Source organism: Oncorhynchus kisutch, linkage group LG4 (genome assembly GCF_002021735.2).
Source record: "Oncorhynchus kisutch isolate 150728-3 linkage group LG4, Okis_V2, whole genome shotgun sequence".
In the NCBI taxonomy this organism is placed as follows: Eukaryota; Metazoa; Chordata; class Actinopteri; order Salmoniformes; family Salmonidae; genus Oncorhynchus; species Oncorhynchus kisutch.
This window is the reverse complement of record NC_034177.2, coordinates 41,239,730-41,263,054: the sequence shown is the minus strand read 5'-3', so window position 1 is coordinate 41,263,054 and position 23,325 is coordinate 41,239,730. Positions and strand designations below refer to the sequence as shown.

The 23,325-nt window shown below is 45.3% G+C and overlaps 1 protein-coding gene across 1 annotated transcript in view; it reads right to left on the bottom strand.

Annotated features, from left to right (window-relative positions):
* Positions 1-23,325, bottom strand: part of LOC109888892 (neural-cadherin-like) — a 112,197-nt gene that overhangs the window by 18,562 nt on the left and 70,310 nt on the right. The window contains exons 20-28 of the mRNA XM_031821516.1: positions 20,075-20,259; positions 18,092-18,318; positions 12,543-12,820; positions 8,729-8,943; positions 8,021-8,148; positions 7,765-7,892; positions 7,308-7,431; positions 6,297-6,477; positions 5,720-5,889 (exon numbers count right to left, since the gene is read on the bottom strand). Coding sequence (XP_031677376.1) covers positions 5,720-5,889; positions 6,297-6,477; positions 7,308-7,431; positions 7,765-7,892; positions 8,021-8,148; positions 8,729-8,943; positions 12,543-12,820; positions 18,092-18,318; positions 20,075-20,259 — 1,636 coding nt within the window. The remainder of the gene's footprint in view (positions 1-5,719; positions 5,890-6,296; positions 6,478-7,307; positions 7,432-7,764; positions 7,893-8,020; positions 8,149-8,728; positions 8,944-12,542; positions 12,821-18,091; positions 18,319-20,074; positions 20,260-23,325) is intronic.

Genomic DNA, 23,325 nt, shown 5'->3' with positions numbered 1-23,325 from the left:
CTAGTTCTTATTGTTTTATTTCACTGTAGAGCCCTCAGTCCTGCTCAAAATACCTTAGGTAGCTCTTTTGTCCCACCTCACACACATGTGGAGACCTCACCTGGCTTAACTGGTGCCTCCAGAGACGAAACCTCTCTCATCGTCACTCAACACTTAGGTTTACCTCCACTGTACTCACATCCTACCATACCCTTGTCTGTACATTATGCCCTGAATCTATTCTACCACACCCAGATATCTGCTCCTTTTACTCTCTGTTCCCCAACGCACTAGACGACCAATTCTTATAGCCTTTAGCTGTACCCTTATCCTACTCCTCTGGTGATGTAGAGGTTAACCCAGGCCCTGTAGCACACTCTGCCAACCCTGATGTCCTAGCCGTGTCTGAACCCTGGCTTAGGAAGGCCACCAAAAATTCTGAAACTTCCATCCCCAACTAGAACATTTTATGCCAAGATAGAACTGCCAAAGGGGGCGGAGTTGCAATCTACTGCAGAGATAGTCTGCAGAGTTCTGTCATGCTATCCAGGTCTGTGCCCAAACAGTTTGAGCTTGTACTTTTAAAAATCCACCTTTCCAGAAATAAGTCTCTCACTGTTGCTGCTTTTTATAGCCCCCCCCCCCCCCTCAGCCCCCAGCTGTGCCCTGGACACCATATGTGAATTGATTGCCCCCCATTTATCTTCAGAGTTCATACTGTTAGGTGACCTGAAATGGGATATCCTTATCACCCCGGCATTCCTACAATCTAAGCTAGATGCTTAGGTACAAGGTACAACCAGATACAACCCTAAATCCGAAAACATGGGCACCCTCATAGATATCATCCTGACCAACCTGCCATCTAAATACACCTCTGCTGTCTACAACCAGGATCTCAGTGATCACTGTCTCATTGCCTGCATACATAATGGGTCCGTGGTCAAATGACCACCCATCATCACTGTCAAACGCTCCCTAAAACACTTCAGCGAGCAGGCCTTTCTAATCGACCTGGCCCGGGTATCCTGGAAGGATATTGACCTCATCCCGTCAGTAGAGGATGCCTGGTTACTCTTTAAAAGTGCTTTCCTCACCATCTTAATTAAATAAGCATGCCCCATTCCAAAAATTTAGAACTAAGAACAGATATAGCCCTTAAGTTTGGAGTGAACTGACTGCCCTTGACCAGCACAAAAACATCCTGTGGCATATTGCATTCGCATCGAATAGCCCCCGCGATATGCAACTTTTCAGGGAAGTTATGAACCAATATACACAGTCATTTAGGAAAGCAAAGGCTAGCTTTTTCAAACAGAAATTTGCATCCTGTAGCACAAATTCCAAAAAGTTATGGGACACTGTAAAGTCTATGGAGAATACTGTAAGAGCACCTCCTCCAGCTGCCCACTGCACTGAGGCTAAGAAACACTGTTAGCACCGATAAATCTACGATAATCGCGAATTTCAATAAGCATTTTTCTATGGCTGGCCATGCTTTCCACCTGGCTACCCCTACCCCAGCCAACAGCACTGGAACCCCGCCCCACAGCAACTTGTCCCAACCAGATACAACCCTAAATCCGAAAACATGGGCACCCTCCGCTGATTCTCCTTCACACAAATCCAGATAGCTGATGTTCTGGAAGAGCTGCAAAATCTGGACCCCTACAAATCAGCTGGGCTAGACAATCTGGACCCTCTCTTTCTAAAAGTATCCGCTGCAATTGTTGCAACCGCTATTACTAGCCTGTTCAACCTCTCTTTCGTATCGTCTGAGATACCTAAAGATGGGAAAGCTGCCGTGGTCATCCCATCTTCGACGGGGGAGACACTCTAGGCCCAAACTGTTACAGACCTATATCTTGGTTTCTCAAATGACTGCCTCGCCTGGTTCACTAACTACTTCTCAGAGTTCAGTGTGTCAAATTGGAGGGCCTGTTGTCCAGACCTCTGGCAGTCTCTATGGGGGTGCCACAGGGTTCAATTCTCGGGCCGACTCTTTTCTCTGAATACATCAATGTCACTCTTGCTGCTGGTGATTCTCTGATCCACCTCTATGCAGACGACATCATTCTGTATACTTCTGGCCCTTCTTTGGACACTGTATTAACAAAACTCCAGACGAGCTTCAATGGCATACAACACTCCTTCTGTGGCCTCCAACTGCTCTTAAATGCTAGTAAATGCATGCTCTTTAACCAATCGCCCGCACCCTCGTAAAACTGACTATCCTACCGAACCTTGACTTCGGTGATGTCATTTACAAAATAGCCTCCAACACTCTACTCAGCAAATTGGATGTAGTCTATCACAGTGCCATCCGTTTTGTCACCAAAGCCCCATATACTATGCACCACTGCGGCCTGTATGCTCTCGTTGGCTAGCCCTCGCTTCATATTCGTCGCCAAACACACTGGCTCCAGGTCATCTATAAGTCTTTGCTAGGTAAAGCCTCGCCTTATCTCAACTCACTGGTCACCATAGCAACACCCACCCATAGCACACGCTCCAGCAGGTATATTTCACTGGTCACCCCCAAAGCCAATTCCCTTTGGCCACCTCTCCTTCTAGTTCTCTGCTACCAATGACTGGAACGAATTGCAAATATCACTGAAGCTGGAGCCATATCTCCCTCACTAACTTTAAGCATCAGCTGTCAGAGCAGCTTACCTATCACTGCGCCTGAACACAGCCCATCTGTAAATAGCCCACTGTCATGACGTTGTCCTCTTTGGGTACAGCAAGCCCCATCCCCCTCTCACTGCCTCCTACAACTAGGCTACTGTGGTCAGAGAGGTTGTAAATTCCTGGAAGAGATTGTCTCCTCATGGCCACAGTATAGAGACAGAATGAAGTTTCATAGAGAACAAAGGAATTTCTTCCACCTCACAGAACTTGAGGTCCGAACAACATTTATGTTCCGGACAAGGTATAAAAGATCGGTGAAGAATTCAGCTACGAACTGGTCCGTTTGTTACAACTTGGTAAAACTCATCAGAAACGGTGTGGCCACATTACCATAACGCTGTTTATATAATAGCCTCAGATGTGAGGTTTACATCTAATTGTTGTATAAGATGAATGTGTGAGGATGATACTGTTTGTAAAATTGTGTAATGTGATTTTGAACTGTTTAATGAAGGAAACTCCAATTCCCTTTTGAGTTTAACTAAATCAGAGGACCGCCCATGAGCCCAGTTAGGGTCAGGCATCCTGGGACAGGCCGTTTTCTGCAACTCCAGAAATTCTCAACAGACCATGTTTTACTCCATTACGAGAGGAAAAAGGTTGCAGACCATTGCTGAATCTTTTAACCATACCACGTGGTTAAACTCTTAGACTATCGATACCGACAGAATAAGAACAAGTCTTTGACATTAATTACTAGTCTGCAGCTTGGAATTCGGTATCATTGAACGCGAAGAACAACAACTGCCGAAACATCCATTCTACAACAACATGAATGAATGTCACTCTGAACTACCCACGACAGAGAGAGAGAGGACGGAAACTCTCCAACATAAACTAACTTTTCAGCAGAGATCCCGACGACACACCTAGTGTAAATATATATATTGATTGCAGTTGTTCCTGAATGAGTGATCGTTCATGTGCAAAGGATTAGCATTTCAATTGTTATAATTATCAACTGTGCGTTGTCTTCTCAGTCGAGCCCCACTTCCCTTTTTTACAACAAGCCGCCATGCCGGTTTAGCCCACTAGGGCACATTCCCCTATCATTTCTTGTAGCCATTTTTACATTGTTTGTTTGTTTATGCATTTCTGTGAATTACTTAGTTAGTAAATAAATGATTTAAGACAATTGATGTATGGATGACTCATAGTGAAGACTGGGTTCGTGCAGATAACCAACAATTTACGACGTTTGGAATGAGACTAACGTGAGGTAAAGTAAATAATTAATTAATTTGAAGACTAATTGATCAGATATAAAATATCTGAAAAGTTATATTAGGAAATTATAACTTTGTAATCTGAATATTTTCCTTGGTGCCCCAACTTCCTAGTTAATTACAGTTACATGATTAATCAGTTTAATCGCGTAATACTAATTACAGAGAATCTTTGATAAAAACTAAAAGTCTTCATTTAATGATAGTAAAGACACGACACCACCCAACTACTTCATCCCCATACTGTTATTTATTTTTGCTCTTTTGCACCCCAGTATTTCTACTTGCACATCATCATCTGCACATCTATCACTCAAGTGTTAATGCTAAATTGTAATTATTTCGCCACTACGGCCTATTTATTGCCTTACCTCCCTAAACTTACGACACTTGCACACACTATATATAGATTTGTCTATTGTTTTATTGACTGTACGTTATCCCATGTGTAACTCTGTGTTTTTGTCGCACTGCTTTGCTTTATCTTGGCCAGGTCGCAGTTGCAAATGAGAACTTGTTCTGAACTGGCCTACCTGGTGAAATAAAGGTGAAAGAAAAAACAAGAGGTGAAAAAGGTTTCCGAGGCCTAACTCTCACTTTTATGCAGCAGCCCCCAGTAACCTTGTGGATGTCTTGTTATTCATTCACCATGCGCTCCCTCCTCCCTCTCCATCCCTTCCTACCCATCAGAGCAAACAAGAGAGGCTGAGGTTCTGAGAGACTTGTTGTCTGGATCCACACTCAAGTGTCTCTTGGGGGGGGTCTGAGACAGCTTCAGACAGAGTAGCTTGCTTTCGGACAAAAAACGAGCGTTTTATACAGCTCGCTGACTCAATTCTGAAAGATTGTTCACAGAGGTACCTTATATAACCTACTTACATTTGCTGCTGAGATCATACAGAGCCCCAATCCTTTCCTCAGTTTCTTTGTACTGGTATGTATGGGACTGGTGGGGAGAAAAGGCGAGAGGGGGGTTGCTACTTCACTGATTCAGACACTCAGATGGGGGCTATAGCAGTGAGACTGCATGCTGGTGCTCTCTCTGACACTTGCTCTGTCAACCTGGTTTGTCACGAGGAAGCTACAGTAGGATGAAAGTGGAAACAGCTGACCTGTGTGGGTAGGTGTTCTTGAGTGACAGATGCTAGCCGAGCAGTCTTCTGCCTGGTGCTGTGGACACACTGTCACTCAAAGAGGCCAAAGGCTCCTTTAACCCTAACATCATATTTCCACAGAAATGGTATTCACACTCAGAAATGGTGTTCTATTTTCCTGGTTAAGACAGACAGAGAAGAGCCTTGTGAAGTAGAAAACACTATAGGTAAGCTAGGTTGATTGTATATGCCACTTCATATTTTCCCGTTCAAATTGGGTACACAAGTCTAGCAATACGCTGAAAAAGTCCCCTATAAGAGCTTGAAGAAGAAAAGACAGAATTGGACCTTTCCACTTAAGAAAGCTCTTACATCCAACTAATAACAGCTACCCACTTCCCTAGACCCTAATACGGAAGGATGTGCTTAAAACTAGACAGACAATAAAATAATCCTGAATGCTGTGCTGCGATGTTCCATAGGCGCATCTCAAAACAACCCAAAGGCAATACAAGTACCCTCCGAACACACACACAGAACTCAGTCACTCAGAGGCCCACTCAGTACCCAATTCCTGTCTTCCAAGCCCGCCATTACTCACTCCATCATTGTCGAAAATGTCGAGCCATCATGACAGTCATTCAGGCAACGTAATAACAACGTTGAGGAGCAGGCTACAGCAGGAGCCAATTAAAGTGCCTCTCTGCAGGCAGAGTGTCGATGACTCACCTCCAGACGCAAGTATTCATTCTGCTCCTGGGAGAGGAGGCTGAGGAGGACACCGCTGGGGACGTGGGTTCGCACCTGGAGCTGCACGCTGGTGTGACGGGCCGGGAGAGACCAGCCCACCTGGTACTGGACATGGCTCCTCCTCCCATCGAAGGAGAACTCTGGGACTTCTGTCAGTCGAAGAGAGAAAAACATAGAGCTGCCATGAGGGCTTCAACTACAGTATATTATTCATGATGTATTATTTATACTGTACCGTCTACTGTGTGGACTCAGTAGCCAATTAAAGACAATTCACATATGTGACAGAAGCCAAACACAGTTATATTGTGTGAGCCATGCATTTAAAGCCTTAAGACAAATTTCCATTCCACAAGAGCAATAAAAAAAAAGTTGAATCTAGAATCTTATTACAGGTTAAACCTATAATTCAAAGCCAGTGCATTTTGATCTTGTTGGGGGGGAAAAATGACCTCCCATATTAGGATTCTACTATGAAATACAGTCCACTCTACACCCTTTGATACCCACAGACAACACTTGTCCTAACCCGACTGTATGTTCTCTAAGAACGTACCGTCTTCACAGTGGATCCCTGTGTAACCGGGCCCACACTGGCAGCGGAAGGAGTCCCACTGCCCGTTGCAGCGCCCCCTGGCGCCGCAGGCTGGTACACCCATGTTTACACAGCTCCCATCAGTCAGAGAGCAGCCTGGGGCACTGCTGGAGGACTCTGAGGGATAACCAAGGTCATAGAGCTGGAGCAGAGAGGGAAGAGAGGCAGGGGGGTGAAGGAATGAGGGAGCGAGAGAAGGAGGGTGAGTGGGAGAGAGAGAGAGAGAGAGGGAAGAGAGGCAGGGGGGTGAAGGAATGAGGGAGCGAGAGAAGGAGGGTGAGTGGGAGAGGGAAGAGAGGCAGGGGGGTGAAGGAATGAGGGAGCGAGAGAAGGAGGGTGAGTGGGAGAGAGAGAGAGAGGGAAGAGAGGCAGGGGGGTGAAGGAATGAGGGAGCGAAAGAAGGAGGGTGAGTGGGAGAGAGAGAGAGAGGGAGAAAGAGAGATGTGGGGGGAGAGAGAAGAGAGAGGAAGAAATAGAAAGAAAGTTAAAAAATGAGGGCAAGAGAGAAATGAATAAGGGAGAGAGAGAGAGAGAGAGAGAGAGATGGCATGAGGTTTTCAGTATAACCTCAATAATGTACAATACAACCCTTTCTTAAGCATAAAGTAAAGATGAGAGAAGGTCATAGGCATAAAGGAGAAAAATAACGAAGGAGAATACATCCCGCCAGTACATATCACCTGTCTGACATTAAGGTACTAAGAGAACCTGACTTCTTTTTAATGTATGTTGTTTTTTAAAACTGAGTTGTTGGTTAGAGGCTCGTAAGTAAGCATTTCACTGCAAGGTCTACACCTGTCGTATTCGGCGCATGTGATTAATACAATTAATACAAATTCACATTCCTCTTGAGCTCATGTCTTACTGAAATCTAGTGAGTCAACTAGACAGGTCAAGGAGTGAGAAAATGTAAGAAATAAAATTTGTTGTTGTTGGGGTGTTAGGGGAGAGCGCTAGACTTTTGTGTCTTACCATACTATCCACAACCAGGTTGCGCAGACATCCACTGAAGTGCTTGTGCTGCAGCTGGGGATACTCATAGGACATGTTTTCGTTGACACCACCCAGCTGCAACACCTGACTCCCATTCAGGTACCTGTGGAAAAGAGGAGACACGTCATTGTCAATGCCCGTCCATTCAAACCATTCATCTGTCTGTCCATTTGTTTGTTTCGTCCAACCATCCTTCCAGAATCACACCACTCACTCATGTCAACTCATCTGTATAGTACCTTATCTTAATTGTAACCAACACTGGATGATACAGTGGCTGCTACAAGAATTGGAGTATGCATGGTAGATGGATAGATGTTCGTAGATCTTCTAATGCCTTTCAGAGGAACTATTTTGGCCATCGGCAATGCCTTGACTGGCTGGCAGGTGTGATTGGTGTGATGTCATAGGGGTGGGATTCTGAGCAGGACAGTACCTGTCCCTATTGGGCGTGACTCCTCTGACTTCACAAGAAGAGCGGTCCTCGGTCATGGCCCAGCTGTCCACTCCCTCTGTCTCCATGACAATGGCACTGGAGCAGCGATCCAGGGTGAAACGCACTTCCTGAAAACCCAAGAGAAGAAGAGGAAGGTAACAATCTCTGCACACACACAAACATACACACACAGGTATGAACATGGAAGAATGTGTGTTTTCAGGATGCGAATACAGCCATTTAATGGTTCGCTTACTTTACTGTTGCTCCTAACATCTAGACGGTGCCAGCGTTTGTCGGACACAACCACATTTCCCGGCAACTGCAGGACCAGGGTTCCAGACCCATGGTTGATTTTCAGGCTAGGTGTTCCACCAATCAGCTCTGAGGAGAAGAAAGGTCATCAGTACCAGCATCACCATGACATGCCACCTACAGACTTAAAGGGTCAAAGTTCAACTGTGGTGTAGGATGCACTTCTGATGCTCTTGGAGGGATGTTGTTCAGTGTCAAATAGTCAATGCATACATATATACTTTACATGAAACTGTATATTTACTGTACATATGTAATGAACAGTTCATCCCAAAGGTACGGACCATTATCTAATTTTCATTAACAAGTGAAGTGAACCCATTAACAAGGTTACACTGTTTGAGTGTTTTGTCTCTGTCTGGGCTGTATGACTAAGCAACCTAATTAATCCGAATAACGCAGGATATATCCCACACATTCCATTTGTTATTCAAATCATGCACCTCGGTTGGACTGGAAGGTAGAGGCAGTATCCTTTCCTTTGTGTAACAGAGTTGGTTTGGTAAACCACGCTAGAGGGCTGATTAACTTTGCCTGAGACCTAAAGACTTGAGTTAGCTCCCAGTTAATGCCTAGGCTTTAGCTCAGAGGGCTTACGTGATCTCTATGACCTGGGTTCAAATCCTAAGTGGGTAACACATTACCCTACCTATGGCCATGTAGTCCTCTGGGTCTCTGGGAAGCAGGGTGGCCAGGGGCCCACTGTAGAGCAGCAGCCCATCCTCAGCCCCTGTGATGAACTCCAGGGAGAGATGGCTATCAAAGCACGGCCTTATGGGAGGAAACCAGGCATAGCCGTTGCCAAGGAAACTTCGCCTTGTCTGCTGGCACTCAGGACCCTCGTACTGCGGTGGGCACTGGCATCTGTGGTGGCATTGAAAGAAAGCACCCCAAAGAACATTAACAGTGATTTTTCCATATTGAAACATTATGACGGGGCTGGCTATATTGTCATATCTGTGTGTAAAGTGCTGTGCAATGTATCTTTATAAATGACAGGCGGGGCTTTCATCTACATACAATAGCTACTTGTGCATTAGGCATGAAACACATCAAGTACATACTAAATACTGCATTGAAAGCATTACATAGAAACACAAGTCCCTCAATCGTTCTATTCATTTTATTATCCTTATAACATTGTTTAGCCTGTGAGCCGAAACATAGAGGAGTTCTACAGCCCCTAAACCTAACTTACAACTGCTCAGCAGCACATCAGATCCCTTTGTTTGAGCATGATTAAGAACACGATTCCTACTTTTCTAGGCCCCCTACAGTATCACTGATTCTAAATCTCTCCTTGTTTCAGTCCCATTACTCTGCTGTGCAGATTCCATGGCATGGTGTAGTGTACGGACTCTCTCAGAAAAAAGGGTACGGTTAGGGTACAGTATTTTTCCCTGGGGTACACAAAGATCTAAATATACATAATGTACCTTCAGAGGTACACATTAGATCTCACATGATACTGTTCGGGTACCTTTTAGGGGACATCTAGTATAATGGTACATTTTTGTATCCAGTCATTGGAGGGGTGGCTAGTGTGGGCGTGGCTTTCAGTTATTATTTGGCACCTTGCAGGGTACCACTACAATGACAATAGTTTGCACCCCTTTAAGTACAGTGTATGTGTGTGCAAGAGTGTCTTGTGTGTGTGTGTGTGTGTGTGTGTGTGTGTGTGTGTGTGTGTGTGTGTGTGTGCACGCGTGCATGTGTGTGTGCATGTGTGTTAAGCAGGCAGAAGCACTCTGACTGATTTCTTTGTGATTACCTCTCCTTTCCCTTCATTTGCCTTGATTACAGCTTATAGTGCTTCTATGGACCATTGCTAACTGAATGAAGAACAAAATTAAGCAGAATGAATTGATCGTCTTCATGGCATGCCTCCACTTCTTCATGGAATGCCTCCACTTCTTCATGGAATGCCTCCACTTCTTCATGGAATGCCTCCACTTCTTCATGGAATGCCTCCACTTCTTCATGGAATGCCTCCACTTCTTCATGGAATGCCTCCACTTCTTCATGGAATGCCTCCATTTCTTCATGGAATGCCTCCACTTCTTCATGGAATGCCTCCAATGTCTCCACTTCTTCATGGAATGTCTCCACTTCTTCATGGAATGTCTCCACTTCTTCATGGAATGTCTCCACTTCTTCATGGAATGCCTCCACTTCTTCATGGAATGCCTCCACTTCTTCATGGAATGTCTCCACTTCTTCATGGAATGTCTCCACTTCTTCATGGAATGCCTCCACTTCTTCATGGAATGTCTCCACTTCTTCATGGAATGTCTCCACTTCTTCATGGAATGTCTCCACTTCTTCATGGAATGCCTCCACTTCTTCATGGAATGCCTCCACTTCTTCATGGAATGTCTCCACTTCTTCATGGAATGTCTCCACTTCTTCATGGAATGCCTCCACTTCTTCATGGAATGTCTCCACTTCTTCATGGAATGTCTCTACTTCTTCATGGAATGCCTCCACTTCTTCATGGAATGCCTCCACTTCTTCATGGAATGTCTCCACTTCTTCATGGCATGTCTCCACTTCTTCATGGCATGTCTCCACTTCTTCATGGAATGTCTCCACTTCTTCATGGAATGTCTCCACTTCTTCATGGAATGTCTCCACTTCTTCATGGAATGTTTCCACTTCTTCATGGAATGTCTCCACTTCTTCATGGCATGTCTCCACTTCTTCATGACATGTCTCCACTTCTTCATGGAATGCCTCCACTTCTTCATGACATGTCTCCACTTCTTCATGGAATGCCTCCACTTCTTCATGGCATGTCTCCACTTCTTCATGGAATGCCTCCACTTCTTCATGGCATGTCTCCACTTCTTCATGACATGTTTCCACTTCTTCATGGAATGCATCCACTAGTGCATCTGCATGTCTACGAGCCATAAATCTTAATCAAATAAATGACTTGATATTCAATACATGCAGTGAGAAAAACAACACTTTCGATCCAAACAGGGGAGAAGCAGAATATTCTCACATCCCTGGTGAAAAGTGATATGAGGCGAACTGAGCTTGGTAGAGAATGTCACAGCCATCTATTTCCATGCGGCGTCTCTGAGCATATGGCTCTGCTGTGCACTGTTAGGGTCTGTTTTCTCTTTTCTCTCCATCTCCAACTCTGTTTATTCTGCAGAGGGCCAACACATGTCAGGAATACTGATCCATTTGGAGAAAGACAGGGGGATGGTTCTAGGAAAGACTGTGTGTACACACAGACAGATACGGAAGAAAGAGTGCATGCACGTTTGTGCTTAAGCACACACACACACACACACGGACAAAAGAACACACTACAGACACGCACACACACACAAGCACATACCTTCCCAGACATTTTCCATGTGACTCCAGAGAGCAATGCCAATCCAATCCAGACTCCAGAGCATGTTTCTTCCTCTGTTTCTCCCTTTTGACTGACACTATCTGATAAGGCAATGTCTCAGACTGGCTATTAAGCTCTCTCTACATGGGATGGTGCCGAAATTGGATTTTTTACGCACATACTGAACACACCTTGGGTTATATAGCAGCATCAATATTCTGACAAGGGCTAGGACTTTCTCTCACAAGACTGCAGACTGCAGCTGATGTGGCAGATAAAAAACAGAGAACGCATGGCTGTGCACCAAATGGCACCCTAGGGCCCATAGGGCTCTGGTCAGAAGTAGTGCACTATATAAGGAAAAGGATGCCATTTGGGACACAGCCCATGAGTGTAACCCTCATGTTCTAAGGTTTTAAGGCCAACGTGTTATTCGGTATGCACGTCTGTCTGGCAAACTTCACTTTACATGTTCATGTAAATGGTATTAAGTGGGATTGTGAAAAGTTGTCAGCACTTACAAGAGAGGGGTGGGTAGTTATTGTTGTAATCTCACTGGCCTACATTTCTTAAATCCTACCATTAATCCTTATCATCAAATTAGCTCCATCCTGTTTCCTCTGTGATGCGCCCACATGGGGCAATTGTACTGGGTTTTATGGATTTCTGACTGCTGTATGTGCTTAGCGTTCAAGGCTCTAGCATTTAATTAGGAGGTAATTCATCATTGAACTGTACATCTTTTTAACCCTTAATTTATTGTCATTCTAGTCTGAAATACATTTTTTCCCAGGTAGCTCGAGTGTCATTTCTGATTCGGATCTCATTTTCTCCACATCACCATCTGTGTGTAGATTTCCTCTTGACTATTTCTATCACCTTGTCTCAGTCATCTCTTAGTTGTGTCCTATGAAAGTATATTTTTATCTTGCCTAATAAATTAAATACAATAAAGACAGGATACAATCATGTTCAGTAGAGTTAAATTGGAAGAAAATGGTCAGAATAGCCCTATATCTTGTTTTCAGCTATGATGTGCCTTAATAAACACAACCTAGTTCACATGGTCCTCAGGTGAGGTGTGTTGCTGTAGTCGTTGCTCTCTGCTCACCTGTACCCGCTGAGGGTGTCCATGCAGATGCCTCCATTGAAGCAGGGGTTTGTGGCATAGGAGGTACAGGCCTGGTGGACACGGTCTCTGGCGGTGCAGCCACACACGGCTGAGGAAGTCACTGTCACAGACACCAGGGCCTTGTTGCCAGCATCCACCAGGGTGGGCGTGTCACTGACGCTGAGGTATGTGGAGCAACCCCCACCCGCCCTGCAGTCTGTGTACACACACTCATCCACCTGTACCTGGTACACATTCACCCGCAGCAGAGACTGCAGCTAAGGAAAGAGAGTGAAAGAGAAAGGGAGAGAAGGAAGGAAGGAAGGAGTGTGATGAGGCAAGTTGATACTCCTTGCACATAGACATATTTACATTCAAATAACCAAGGGTGCAAAATGGCCAATTTATTTTCAATAAATGACTGAGGTCTGAGAAAGACAGACAGAGAAAAGAGGGAAGGAGATGAAATGAGTGAGGGATGGAGGGAAGAAGCGGATGCTAGGATACAGACTGGAGTACCTTCCGGGATTCATTCGATGGCATTGAGAAGTTTATTTAACTAGGCAATTCAGTTAAGAACAAATTCTTATTTACAATAATGGCCTACTCCGGCCAAACCCGGACAACGCTGGGCCAATTATACGCCGCATAATTATAATTATCAGCCGGTGACTGCTTTGATAAAGGTTAAATAAAAAAAATTAAAAAATAAAAATGTATAAGTGCATTGACAACGTCATCCCCACAGTGACCGTACGTACATATCCCAAACAGAAGCAACATCCACACTGAGCTAAAGGCTTGAGCTGACGCTTTCAAGGAGTTTCAAGGAGTGTGACACTAATCTGGACGCTTATAAGAAATCCCACTACGCCCTCCGACGAACCATCAAGCAGCCAAAGCGTCAATACAGGACTAAAATCAAATCCTACAACACCGGCTCTGATGCTCATCGGATGTGGCAGGGCTTGCAAACTATCACAAATTACAACGTGAAACCCAGGTGCGAGCTGCCCAGCGACGCAAGTCTACAAGACGAGCTAAATGCCTTCTATGCTCACTTCGAGGCTAGCAACACTGAACCATTTGTGAGAGCACCAGCTGTTCTGGACAACTGTGAGATCATGCGCTCTATAGCCCCTGCAAGACCTTTAAACAGGTTAACATTCACAAGGCCGCACGCCCAGAAGCATTACCAGAACACGTACTCAGAATGCTGACCAGCTGTCTAGTGTCTTCACTGACATTTTCAACCTCTCCTTGACCCATTCTGTAATACCTACATGTTTCAAGTAGACCACCATAGTCCCTGTGCCCAAGAACGCCAAGCTAGCACTCATGTCTGTAGCCATGAAATTATTTGAAAGGCTTGTCATGGCTCACATCAACACCATCATCCCAGACACCCCGGACCCACTCCAATTCGTCCACCACCCCAACAGAACCACAGAAGATGCAATCTCTGCTGCAGTCCACACTGCCCTTTCCCACCTGGACAAAAGGAACACCAAAGTGAGTATGCTGTTCATTGAGTACAGCTCAGAATTCAACACCATAGTGCCCTTTCATGCTCATCACTAAGCTCAGGACCGCCACGCTGACCCTCATCACCCTTCAGTGGTGCGTGCTTAGTCCCCTCCTGTATTCCCTGTTCACCCACGACTGTGTGGCCGCTCATGACACCAACACCATCACAAAGTTTGTCGACAACACAACGGTGATAGGCCTGATTACCAATGACGAGACAGCCTATAGGGAGGGGGTCAGTGACCTGGCAGTGTGATTCCAGGACAACAACCTCTCGCTCAATTTCAGCAAGGCAAAGGAGCTGATCGTGGACTACAGGAAACAGAAGGCCGAGCACAGCCTCATTCACATCGACAGGGCTGTAGTGGAAGAGCTTCAAATTCCTCTGTGTCCAAATCAGTAAGGAATTATCATGGTCTAAACACGCCAACACAGTCGTGAAGAGGGCACGACAACGCCTCTTCCCCCTCAGGAGGCGTTATAGATCTGCACCATTGAGAGCATTTTGACTGGCTGCATCCCCGCTTGGTATGACAACTGCTTGGCAGCCAACTCCCTTTTTATTTACACTTTTATTTTACACCGGCTCAATGCACACTCACTGGACTCTACCCACACATACTACACTGACACTCCAACACACACACACACACACACACACACACACACACACACACACACACACACACACACACACACACACACACACACACACACATATATATACTGTAGATGTCACGTACGTCGTATAAATCGGACCAAGGCGCTGCGTGGTATACGTACATTCTTTATTATATTATAAGAATGAACACTGAACAAACGAACCAAAATAACAAACTGTGACGCTATAAAAATGAGTGCTGACATGCAACTACACAAGAACCCACAAACACCAGATGGAAATGGCTACCTAAATATGATCCCCAATCAGAGACAACGATAAACAGCTGCCTATGATTGGGAACCATATCAGGCCACCATAAACATACAAATACCTAGACCTATAAAACCCTAGACATACAAAAACCCTAGACAATACAAAACCCATAGACAATATAAAACCCCTAGACAATACAAAAACTAGCGTATCCACCCTAGTCACACCCTGACCTAACCAAAATATAAAGAAAACAGAGATATCTCAGGTCAGGGCGTGACAGTAGATTACCTAAGACTACACACGCTCACACACATATTGACACCACACACACATACACACACTTACACATGGAGACACTTTCACACTCTTCATATACAGTGCTGCTACTCGGTTTATTTATTTATCCTGATTGCCTAGTCACCCCTACCTACATGCACATATTACCTAACTACCTCGTACCTCTTCACATTGACTCAATATGGGCACTCCTAGTATATAGTCTCGTTATTTTTTTCATTGTGTTACTGTTTCCTTTTGTGATTCTTGGCAAATTTGTATTATTTTTTAACATTTAACATTTTGCCTGGATATAGTGCCTGGATTAGGATCTGCGCCACTTCCTCTGTGAGGTAGGGTCGCACTCCACGGATGTTGTAGAGGAGTGGTATTCAAAGTCGTGGAACTGCAGTTGGATTGCAAAATGTAAAAAATCTAATATATAAATCAGAGTACAGATTATTGCATGGGACAATATATAAACGTTTTATTTATTTGTAACCTTTATTTAGCTAGATAAGTCCGTTAAGAACAAATTCTTATTTACAATGACGGCCTACCGGGGAACAGTGGGTTAACTGCCTCATTCTGGGGCAGAACGACAGATTTTTACCTTGTCGCCCCGGGGATTCGATCCAGCAACCTTTCAATGTAAAAATCAAAAGTTACAGATTTTAAGGTTGTGACATTAGGTTTGGGGTGTGGTAGGGTCGCAAGAAATTCTTTGTGAAAAACCTTAGAAGTTCTGTCGCAAAAAAAGTTGGGTCCCCGCTGAAAACGTTTGAATACCATTGTTGTAGAGCATGAACCTGCAGGAGCGAGTCACTGCTTTGATGTTTGCAGAGAACAACCGGGTGTTCCCAGGGTCACACCAAGGTTCTTTGTACTTTTGGATGGGTACACTGTGATGGAGATGGCTTGGAGCGGCCAGAACTTCCCCGGGGAGGAAGGGCAGCTCTGTCCTGTCAAGGTTGAGCTTGAGTTGCTAGGCCCGAGATATCTGCTAAGCACGCAGAGATGCGTGTCACGACCTGAGTGTCAGAAGGGGGTTGAGTGTCATCGGCATAGCATTGATAGGAGAGACCGTTTGTGGATATGACGGAGCCTAGTGACCTGATGCATAGAAAGATGAGGAGATGGCCTAGAACCGAGCCCTGGGGGACACCAGTAGCGAGAGTGTTGTGAAGACACAGATCCTCTCCACGTCGCCTGGTACAATAAGAGCGATCTTATTGTACCCTAACCCAATGCAATCCAAGAGTGTGCAGAGCCTGAGATGCCCAGCCCTGAGAGGTTGGAGAGGAGGATCTGATGGCTCACAGTGTCAAAAGCAGTGGATAAATCTAGGAGGATGAGAACAGAGGAGAGAGAGTCAGCTATGGCAGTGCAGAGAGCCTCCGTGACACAGAGAAGAGAAGTCTCAGTTGAGTGACCCGTCTTGAATCCTGACTACTTAGGGTCAAGAATATAGTTTTGAGAGAGATAGTGAGGGGGTTGGTCAGAGACAGCACACTCAAGTGTTTTGGAAAGAAAATAAAGAAGGGGTACTGGTCTGTAGTTTTCAAGTGTTGGTTTCTTGAGGAGGGGATTCCGGCCCGTTTGAAGTCAGAGGGGACACAAACAGTGGTCAGGGATTAGTTGATGAGAGAAGTGAGGAATGGGAGAAGGTCTCCAGAGAAGGCTGGACCTCCACTAGTTGCAGGATTTCATCTGGATTCAGAGGGGAGAGAGAGGTCAAGGAGTAGGGTAGTTCTGTTTGAGTGGGACCAGTGGACTTAATAGGCTGAGTGAATGAGGAGCGGATGTCGTCAACCTTCTTTTCAAAGTAGTTGACAAAGTCGTCGGCAGAGAGGGAGGAGGAGAGGGGTGATTAAGGAGGGAAGAGAAGGTGGGTTAGAAGCAGAAGTTTAAGATTTAGAGTGATTGAAAGTGGCTTTAGCAGCGTATACAGAAGAAGAGGGCCGGCAGGGTAGCCTAGTGGTTAGAGTGTTGGACTAGTAACCGGAAGGTTGCGAGTTCAAACCCCCGAGCTGACAAGGTACAAATCTGTCGTTCTGCCCCTGAACAGGCAGTTAACCCACTGTTCCTAGGCCGTCATTGAAAATAAGAATTTGTTCTTAACTGATCTTGCCTAGTTAAATAAAGGTCAAATTTAAAAAAAAGAGAAGGTAGAGAGGAGAGAGTAAAAGGATGATAGGTCATCCAGATGTTTAGATTTCCTCCATTTTCGCTTAGCTGCCTGCAGCCCTGTTCTGTATGTTCGCAATGAGTCACTCATCCACGTAGCAGGAGGGGAGGGCCAAGCTGGCTGGGAGGAAAGGGGACAGTGTGAGTCATAGTATGCAGAAAGCGAGGAGTGTATGGTCGAAGAGGCAGAATCAGGAGACAGATTTAGTATAAGGGAGAGATGATCGGAGAGAGTAGTGAGAGAGAGAGAAGATTGCGACGACGCATGACCATCTGGGTAGGGGCTGAGTGGCTAGGGTTGGAGAGATCGACAGAAAAGGAAACAAGGTAGTGATCAGACACCTGGATGGGGGGGTTGCAGTGACTGCATTGTTGGGAAAGGGTTCGTAAGTTAGCATTTCTCGGTAAATCTACACCTGTTGTATTCGGCACACGTGACAAATAACATTTCATTTGCTTTGATTTAAAAGATAGAGGGAAGTAGTTGGGGAGAGATAGAGAGAGAATGAGGAAACAGGTATGAACACACAAGGGGGAGAGTTGGTGTAAACAACATGAATGAAAAGGATTTGAATGCACACTGCACCTCTTTATCTCAAGAACGCCAAGCTCTGCTATGCACCTAGAGATGTATGAGCTAAGATCCCTATCTTCAAGAAGGGCAAACTTTGAGGCGTACCTTCTTCTTATGCACCGCAAGGAATCCATGTAGTTTCTCTGGGCGAAGGTAGCTGTCGCTGTGCACAGAGAAGCGCACGTCCAGCGTCTTCAGTCCTACGTCTGTCAGGCTGAATACGTTGATGGCGCCTAAGCTGACGGACAGGTGTTCAGACAGGAAGCCCCTGAACATATCCTGTCGACTCGTCTTGTCCACCTGGGACTCAATAAAATCCCTGGCAGTGATGCCTGCAGAAGGGAGAAATAAAAAACAAACACACACACAGAAAGAGAGAGGCACACATACACACGTTCACTGAACGTTCACTACTCACTGACAGGCAGAGTGGATCAAAGTGTTCTCAGTCTTGGTTCTATTATCAAATGTCATCTCCAAAACTCCTCTCGATGGACATACGCTGGCTACACGTCAGTTCACTCACCCATGAGGTGAAACTATTTTACTTACTGTTATTTCATTATTTCCAGCGAGACCTGACTCTTTGTTTCTGGTATAAACCATTTGACGGCCTCACTATTAAATAGATTTAGAGGTCAAAGCATTAGCTATGCGTCTCTTCTAATAATATCGGAGAGGGTGGAAAAAGTCATCTTTAATCTATACAAAGTGAAAATGATTCCCTAGTATGCCTAATAGCCTTGTAGTCTATTCATACAATGGATTTTCAAATGTCAAGGACTAACCTGGCAGTTTGAAATTGACCTTAACAATTGGGATATGCCCAGAGAGAGCCACAAGACCAAGACATTAAACTGCATTTGTTTTTGTGAAAAAGGCACCACATGTTTGACACACACTGCTACTTGAAGTGATAGGGACTATTGGTTGTATAGATGTGTGGTAAAGTACATGCCTTACAGCTTGTAAGGGAGACCGTGAGACCCACATTCAACGTCAAATGCCTTGATCTTTAGGAAAAGCTTAAAAAGCAACCTGGATCCATTGGGTTTGCTAGCTCACAGTGGAGCCTCAGGAGGATCAATTCCAGATCCTGAGACTTTATCACTCATTTCTTCTTCTTTCTCCTGTTTAAGTTCACTGAGCAGACGCTGATTCCACCTTAATTCATTTGACAACCTCATCCACTTAATGTCTGAGTTTATTCAGTCATAATAACTTGGCAGTTATTGTCTTTCTCAAAGCAAACACATTTCTTGAAAGCTACACTCTATATCTCTCCAACAAAGGAATGAAAGAAAAGGAGAACAAAAAGCAGATGCTTGGTGTGGGTGGAAAGACAAGTGACAGAGAGCGAGGGAAAGGAAAACAAATGGACAAAGTAATTCACGTTGACAGGTTCAGACTCCAGAGCTGGTATCAACATAAACTTTGTTAGATCATCTTCTCCTATAGAGCAATCCTGCTGTGGAGTAACAGCAGCGGCAGTAGCATCAATGTAGTTGCTGAACTGTGATTGGGTCATGACTTGACTAGGGCCTGAAGCTTTCATTTATCCCGTGACCTGACGGGAGAAACTTTTGGCCCAAACTTTCTCCTGTCAAGTCACGTACTGTAGTCTGTCTGAAAACCTCACTAGCTGCCAAATTATTACTTCTTCTGTTCTTGTTTCCTGAATTCCTCTCCAAGCTCATTGGATGAGGAGGTCCAGAGAGAGACCTTGAGTCCTATCCTCCAATGCGCTTTGAGAGGAATTGAGGAAACAATAAGGATAGAGGAAACAAGGATTTGACAGCTAGTATTCTTTTCAGACACAGCCTTTATCATGAGGGCCCTGTGTTTTTGCTAATCAAGTCACATGACCTGGATTTGAATCATTATTTTAAGCCTTTCCCAGAAATTAGAATTAGACCAAAAATGAATGAAATTGTCTGAGGATGGTGCTATGACGCAAATGAAAAGGGGACAGTTTGATGAAAAAGCTTTAAATGAAGGTTAAACCGTGACATGATAAACCAAAACACAAGGCCCTATCATAGACTGTAGATTAGATTAGAACGACACTGTCACGCTGCTGTAGCCTACCTGTGAGACGCAGGGAGGCTGACAATTGGATTGCCTGATCCTCCAGCTCCCGCACGTGAACTGTGACCCCCGAGACCACGTCCGGCCACACCCCATCCGACACGCCCACTCTGAGATAGTAGCTGCCCGCTAGGGTATTCTGTCTGATGGCCAGGTGACCTGTACTCTTGTCTAAGGTGAAATACCTGTTGGTAGGGCAGGAACGTTGTGGAAAACTTGAATGACTGGGTAGTATTCATTACGGCATGCAATGGAAAATATAAAAAAATATATATAAATAAGGAAATAAGTGTCTATTATTGGACAAGGCAAAGTAGTTCCTCCTTATTCAAATCAAATCAAATCAAATGTTATTTGTCACATACACATGGTTAGCAGATGTTAATACGAGTGTAGCGAAATGCTTGTGCTTCTAGTTCCGACAATGCAGTAATAACGAACAAGTATTCTAACTAACAATTCCAAAAAACTACTGTCTTATACACAGTGTAAGGGGATAAAGAATATGTACATAAGGATATATGAATGAGTGATGGTACAGAGCAGCATAGGCAAGATACAGTAGATGATATCGAGTACAGTATATACATATGAGATGAGTATGTAAACAAAGTGGCATAGTTAAAGTGGCTAGTGATACATGTATTACATAAGGATGCAGTCGATGATATAGAGTACAGTATATACGTATGCATATGAGATGAATAATGTAGGGTAAGTAACATTATATAAGGTAGCATTGTTTAAAGTGGCTAGTGATATATTTACATCATTTCCCATCAATTCCCATTATTAAAGTGGCTGGAGTTGAGCCAGTGTCATTGACAGTGTGTTGGCAGCAGCCACTCAATGTTAGTGGTGGCTGTTTAACAGTCCGATGGCCTTGAGATAGAAGCTGTTTTTCAGTCTCTCGGTCCCAGCTTTGATGCACCTGTACTGACCTCGCCTTCTGGATGACGTCGGGGTGAACAGGCAGTGGCTCGGGTGGTTGATGTCCTTGATGATCTTTATGGCCTTCCTGTAGCACCGGGTGGTGTAGGTGTCCTGGAGGGCAGGTAGTTTGCCCCCGGTGATGCGTTGTGCAGACCTCACTACCCTCTGGAGAGCCTTACGGTTGAGGGCGGTGCAGTTGCCGTACCAGGCGGTGATACAGCCCGCCAGGATGCTCTCGATTGTGCATCTGTAGAAGTTTGTGAGTGCTTTTGGTGACAAGCCGAATTTCTTCAGCCTCCTGAGGTTGAAGAGGCCTTCTTCACGATGCTGTCTGTGTGAGTGGACCAATTCAGTTTGTCTGTGATGTGTATGCCGAGGAACTTAAAACTTGCTACCCTCTCCACCACTGTTCCATCGATGTGGATGGGGGGGGGGTGTTCCCTCTGCTGTTTCCTGAAGTCCACAATCATCTCCTTAGTTTTGTTGACGTTGAGTGTGAGGTTATTTTCCTGACACCACACTCCGAGGGCCCTCACCTCCTCCCTGTAGGCCGTCTCGTCGTTGTTGGTAATCAAGCCTACCACTGTTGTGTCGTCCGCAAACTTGATGATTGAGTTGGAGGCGTGCGTGGCCACGCAGTCGTGGGTGAACAGGGAGTACAGGAGAGGGCTCAGAACGCACCCTTGTGGGGCCCCAGTGTTGAGGATCAGCGGGGAGGAGATGTTGTTTCCTATCCTCACCACCTGGGGGCGGCCCGTCAGGAAGTCCAGTACCCAGTTGCACAGGGCGGGGTCGAGACCCAGGGTCTCGAGCTTGATGACGAGCTTGGAGGGTACTATGGTGTTGAATGCCGAGCTGTAGTCGATGAACAGCATTCTCACATAGGTATTCCTCTTGTCCAGATGGGTTAGGGCAGTGTGCAGTGTGGTTGAGATTGCATCGTCTGTGGACCTATTTGGGCGGTAAGCAAATTGGAGTGGGTCTAGGGTGTCAGGTAGGGTGGAGGTGACATGGTCCTTGACTAGTCTCTCAAAGCACTTCATGATGACGGATGTGAGTGCTACGGGGCGGTAGTCGTTTAGCTCAGTTACCTTAGCTTTCTTGGGAACAGGAACAATGGTGGCCCTCTTGAAGCATGTGGGAACAGCAGACTGGTATAGGGATTGATTGAATATGTCCGTAAACACACCGGCCAGCTGGTCTGCGCATGCTCTGAGGGCGCGGCTGGGGATGCCCTCTGGGCCTGCAGCATTGCGAGGGTTAACACGTTTAAATGTCTTACTCACCTCGGCTGCAGTGAAGGAGAGACCGCATGTTTTCGTTGCAGGCCGTGTCAGTGGCACTGTATTGTCCTCAAAGCGGGCAAAAAAGTTATTTAGTCTGCCTGGGAGCAAGACATCCTGGTCCGTGACTGGGCTGGATTTCTTCCTGTAGTCCGTGATTGACTGTAGACCCTGCCACATGCCTCTTGTGTCTGAGCCGTTGAATTGAGATTCTACTTTGTCTCTGTACTGGCGCTTAGCTTGTTTGATAGCCTTGCGGAGGGAATAGCTGCACTGTTTGTATTCGGTCATGTTACCAGACACCTTGCCCTGATTAAAAGCAGTGGTTCGCGCTTTCAGTTTCACACGAATGCTGCCATCAATCCACGGTTTCTGGTTAGGGAATGTTTTAATCGTTGCTATGGGAACGACATCTTCAACGCACGTTCTAATGAACTCGCACACCGAATCAGCGTATTCGTCAATATTGTTATCTGACGCAATACGAAACATCTCCCAGTCCACGTGATGGAAGCAGTCTTGGAGTGTGGAGTCAGCTTGGTCGGACCAGCGTTGGACAGACCTCAGCGTGGGAGCCTCTTGTTTTAGTTTCTGTCTGTAGGCAGGGATCAACAAAATGGAGTCGTGGTCAGCTTTTCCGAAAGGGGGGCGGGGCAGGGCCTTATATGCGTTGCGGAAGTTAGAGTAACAATGATCCAAGGTCTTTCCACCCCTGGTTGCGCAATCGATATGCTGATAAAATTTAGGGAGTCTTGTTTTCAGATTAGCCTTGTTAAAATCCCCAGCTACAATGAATGCAGCCTCCGGATAAATCGTTTCCAGTTTGCAGAGAGTTAAATAAAGTTCGTTCAGAGCCATCGATGTGTCTGCTTGGGGGGGGATATATACGGCTGTGATTATAATCGAAGAGAATTCTCTTGGTAGATAATGCGGTCTACATTTGATTGTGAGGAATTCTAAATCAGGTGAACAGAAGGATTTGAGTTCCTGTATGTTTCTTTCATTACACCATGTCACGTTGGCCATAAGGCATAC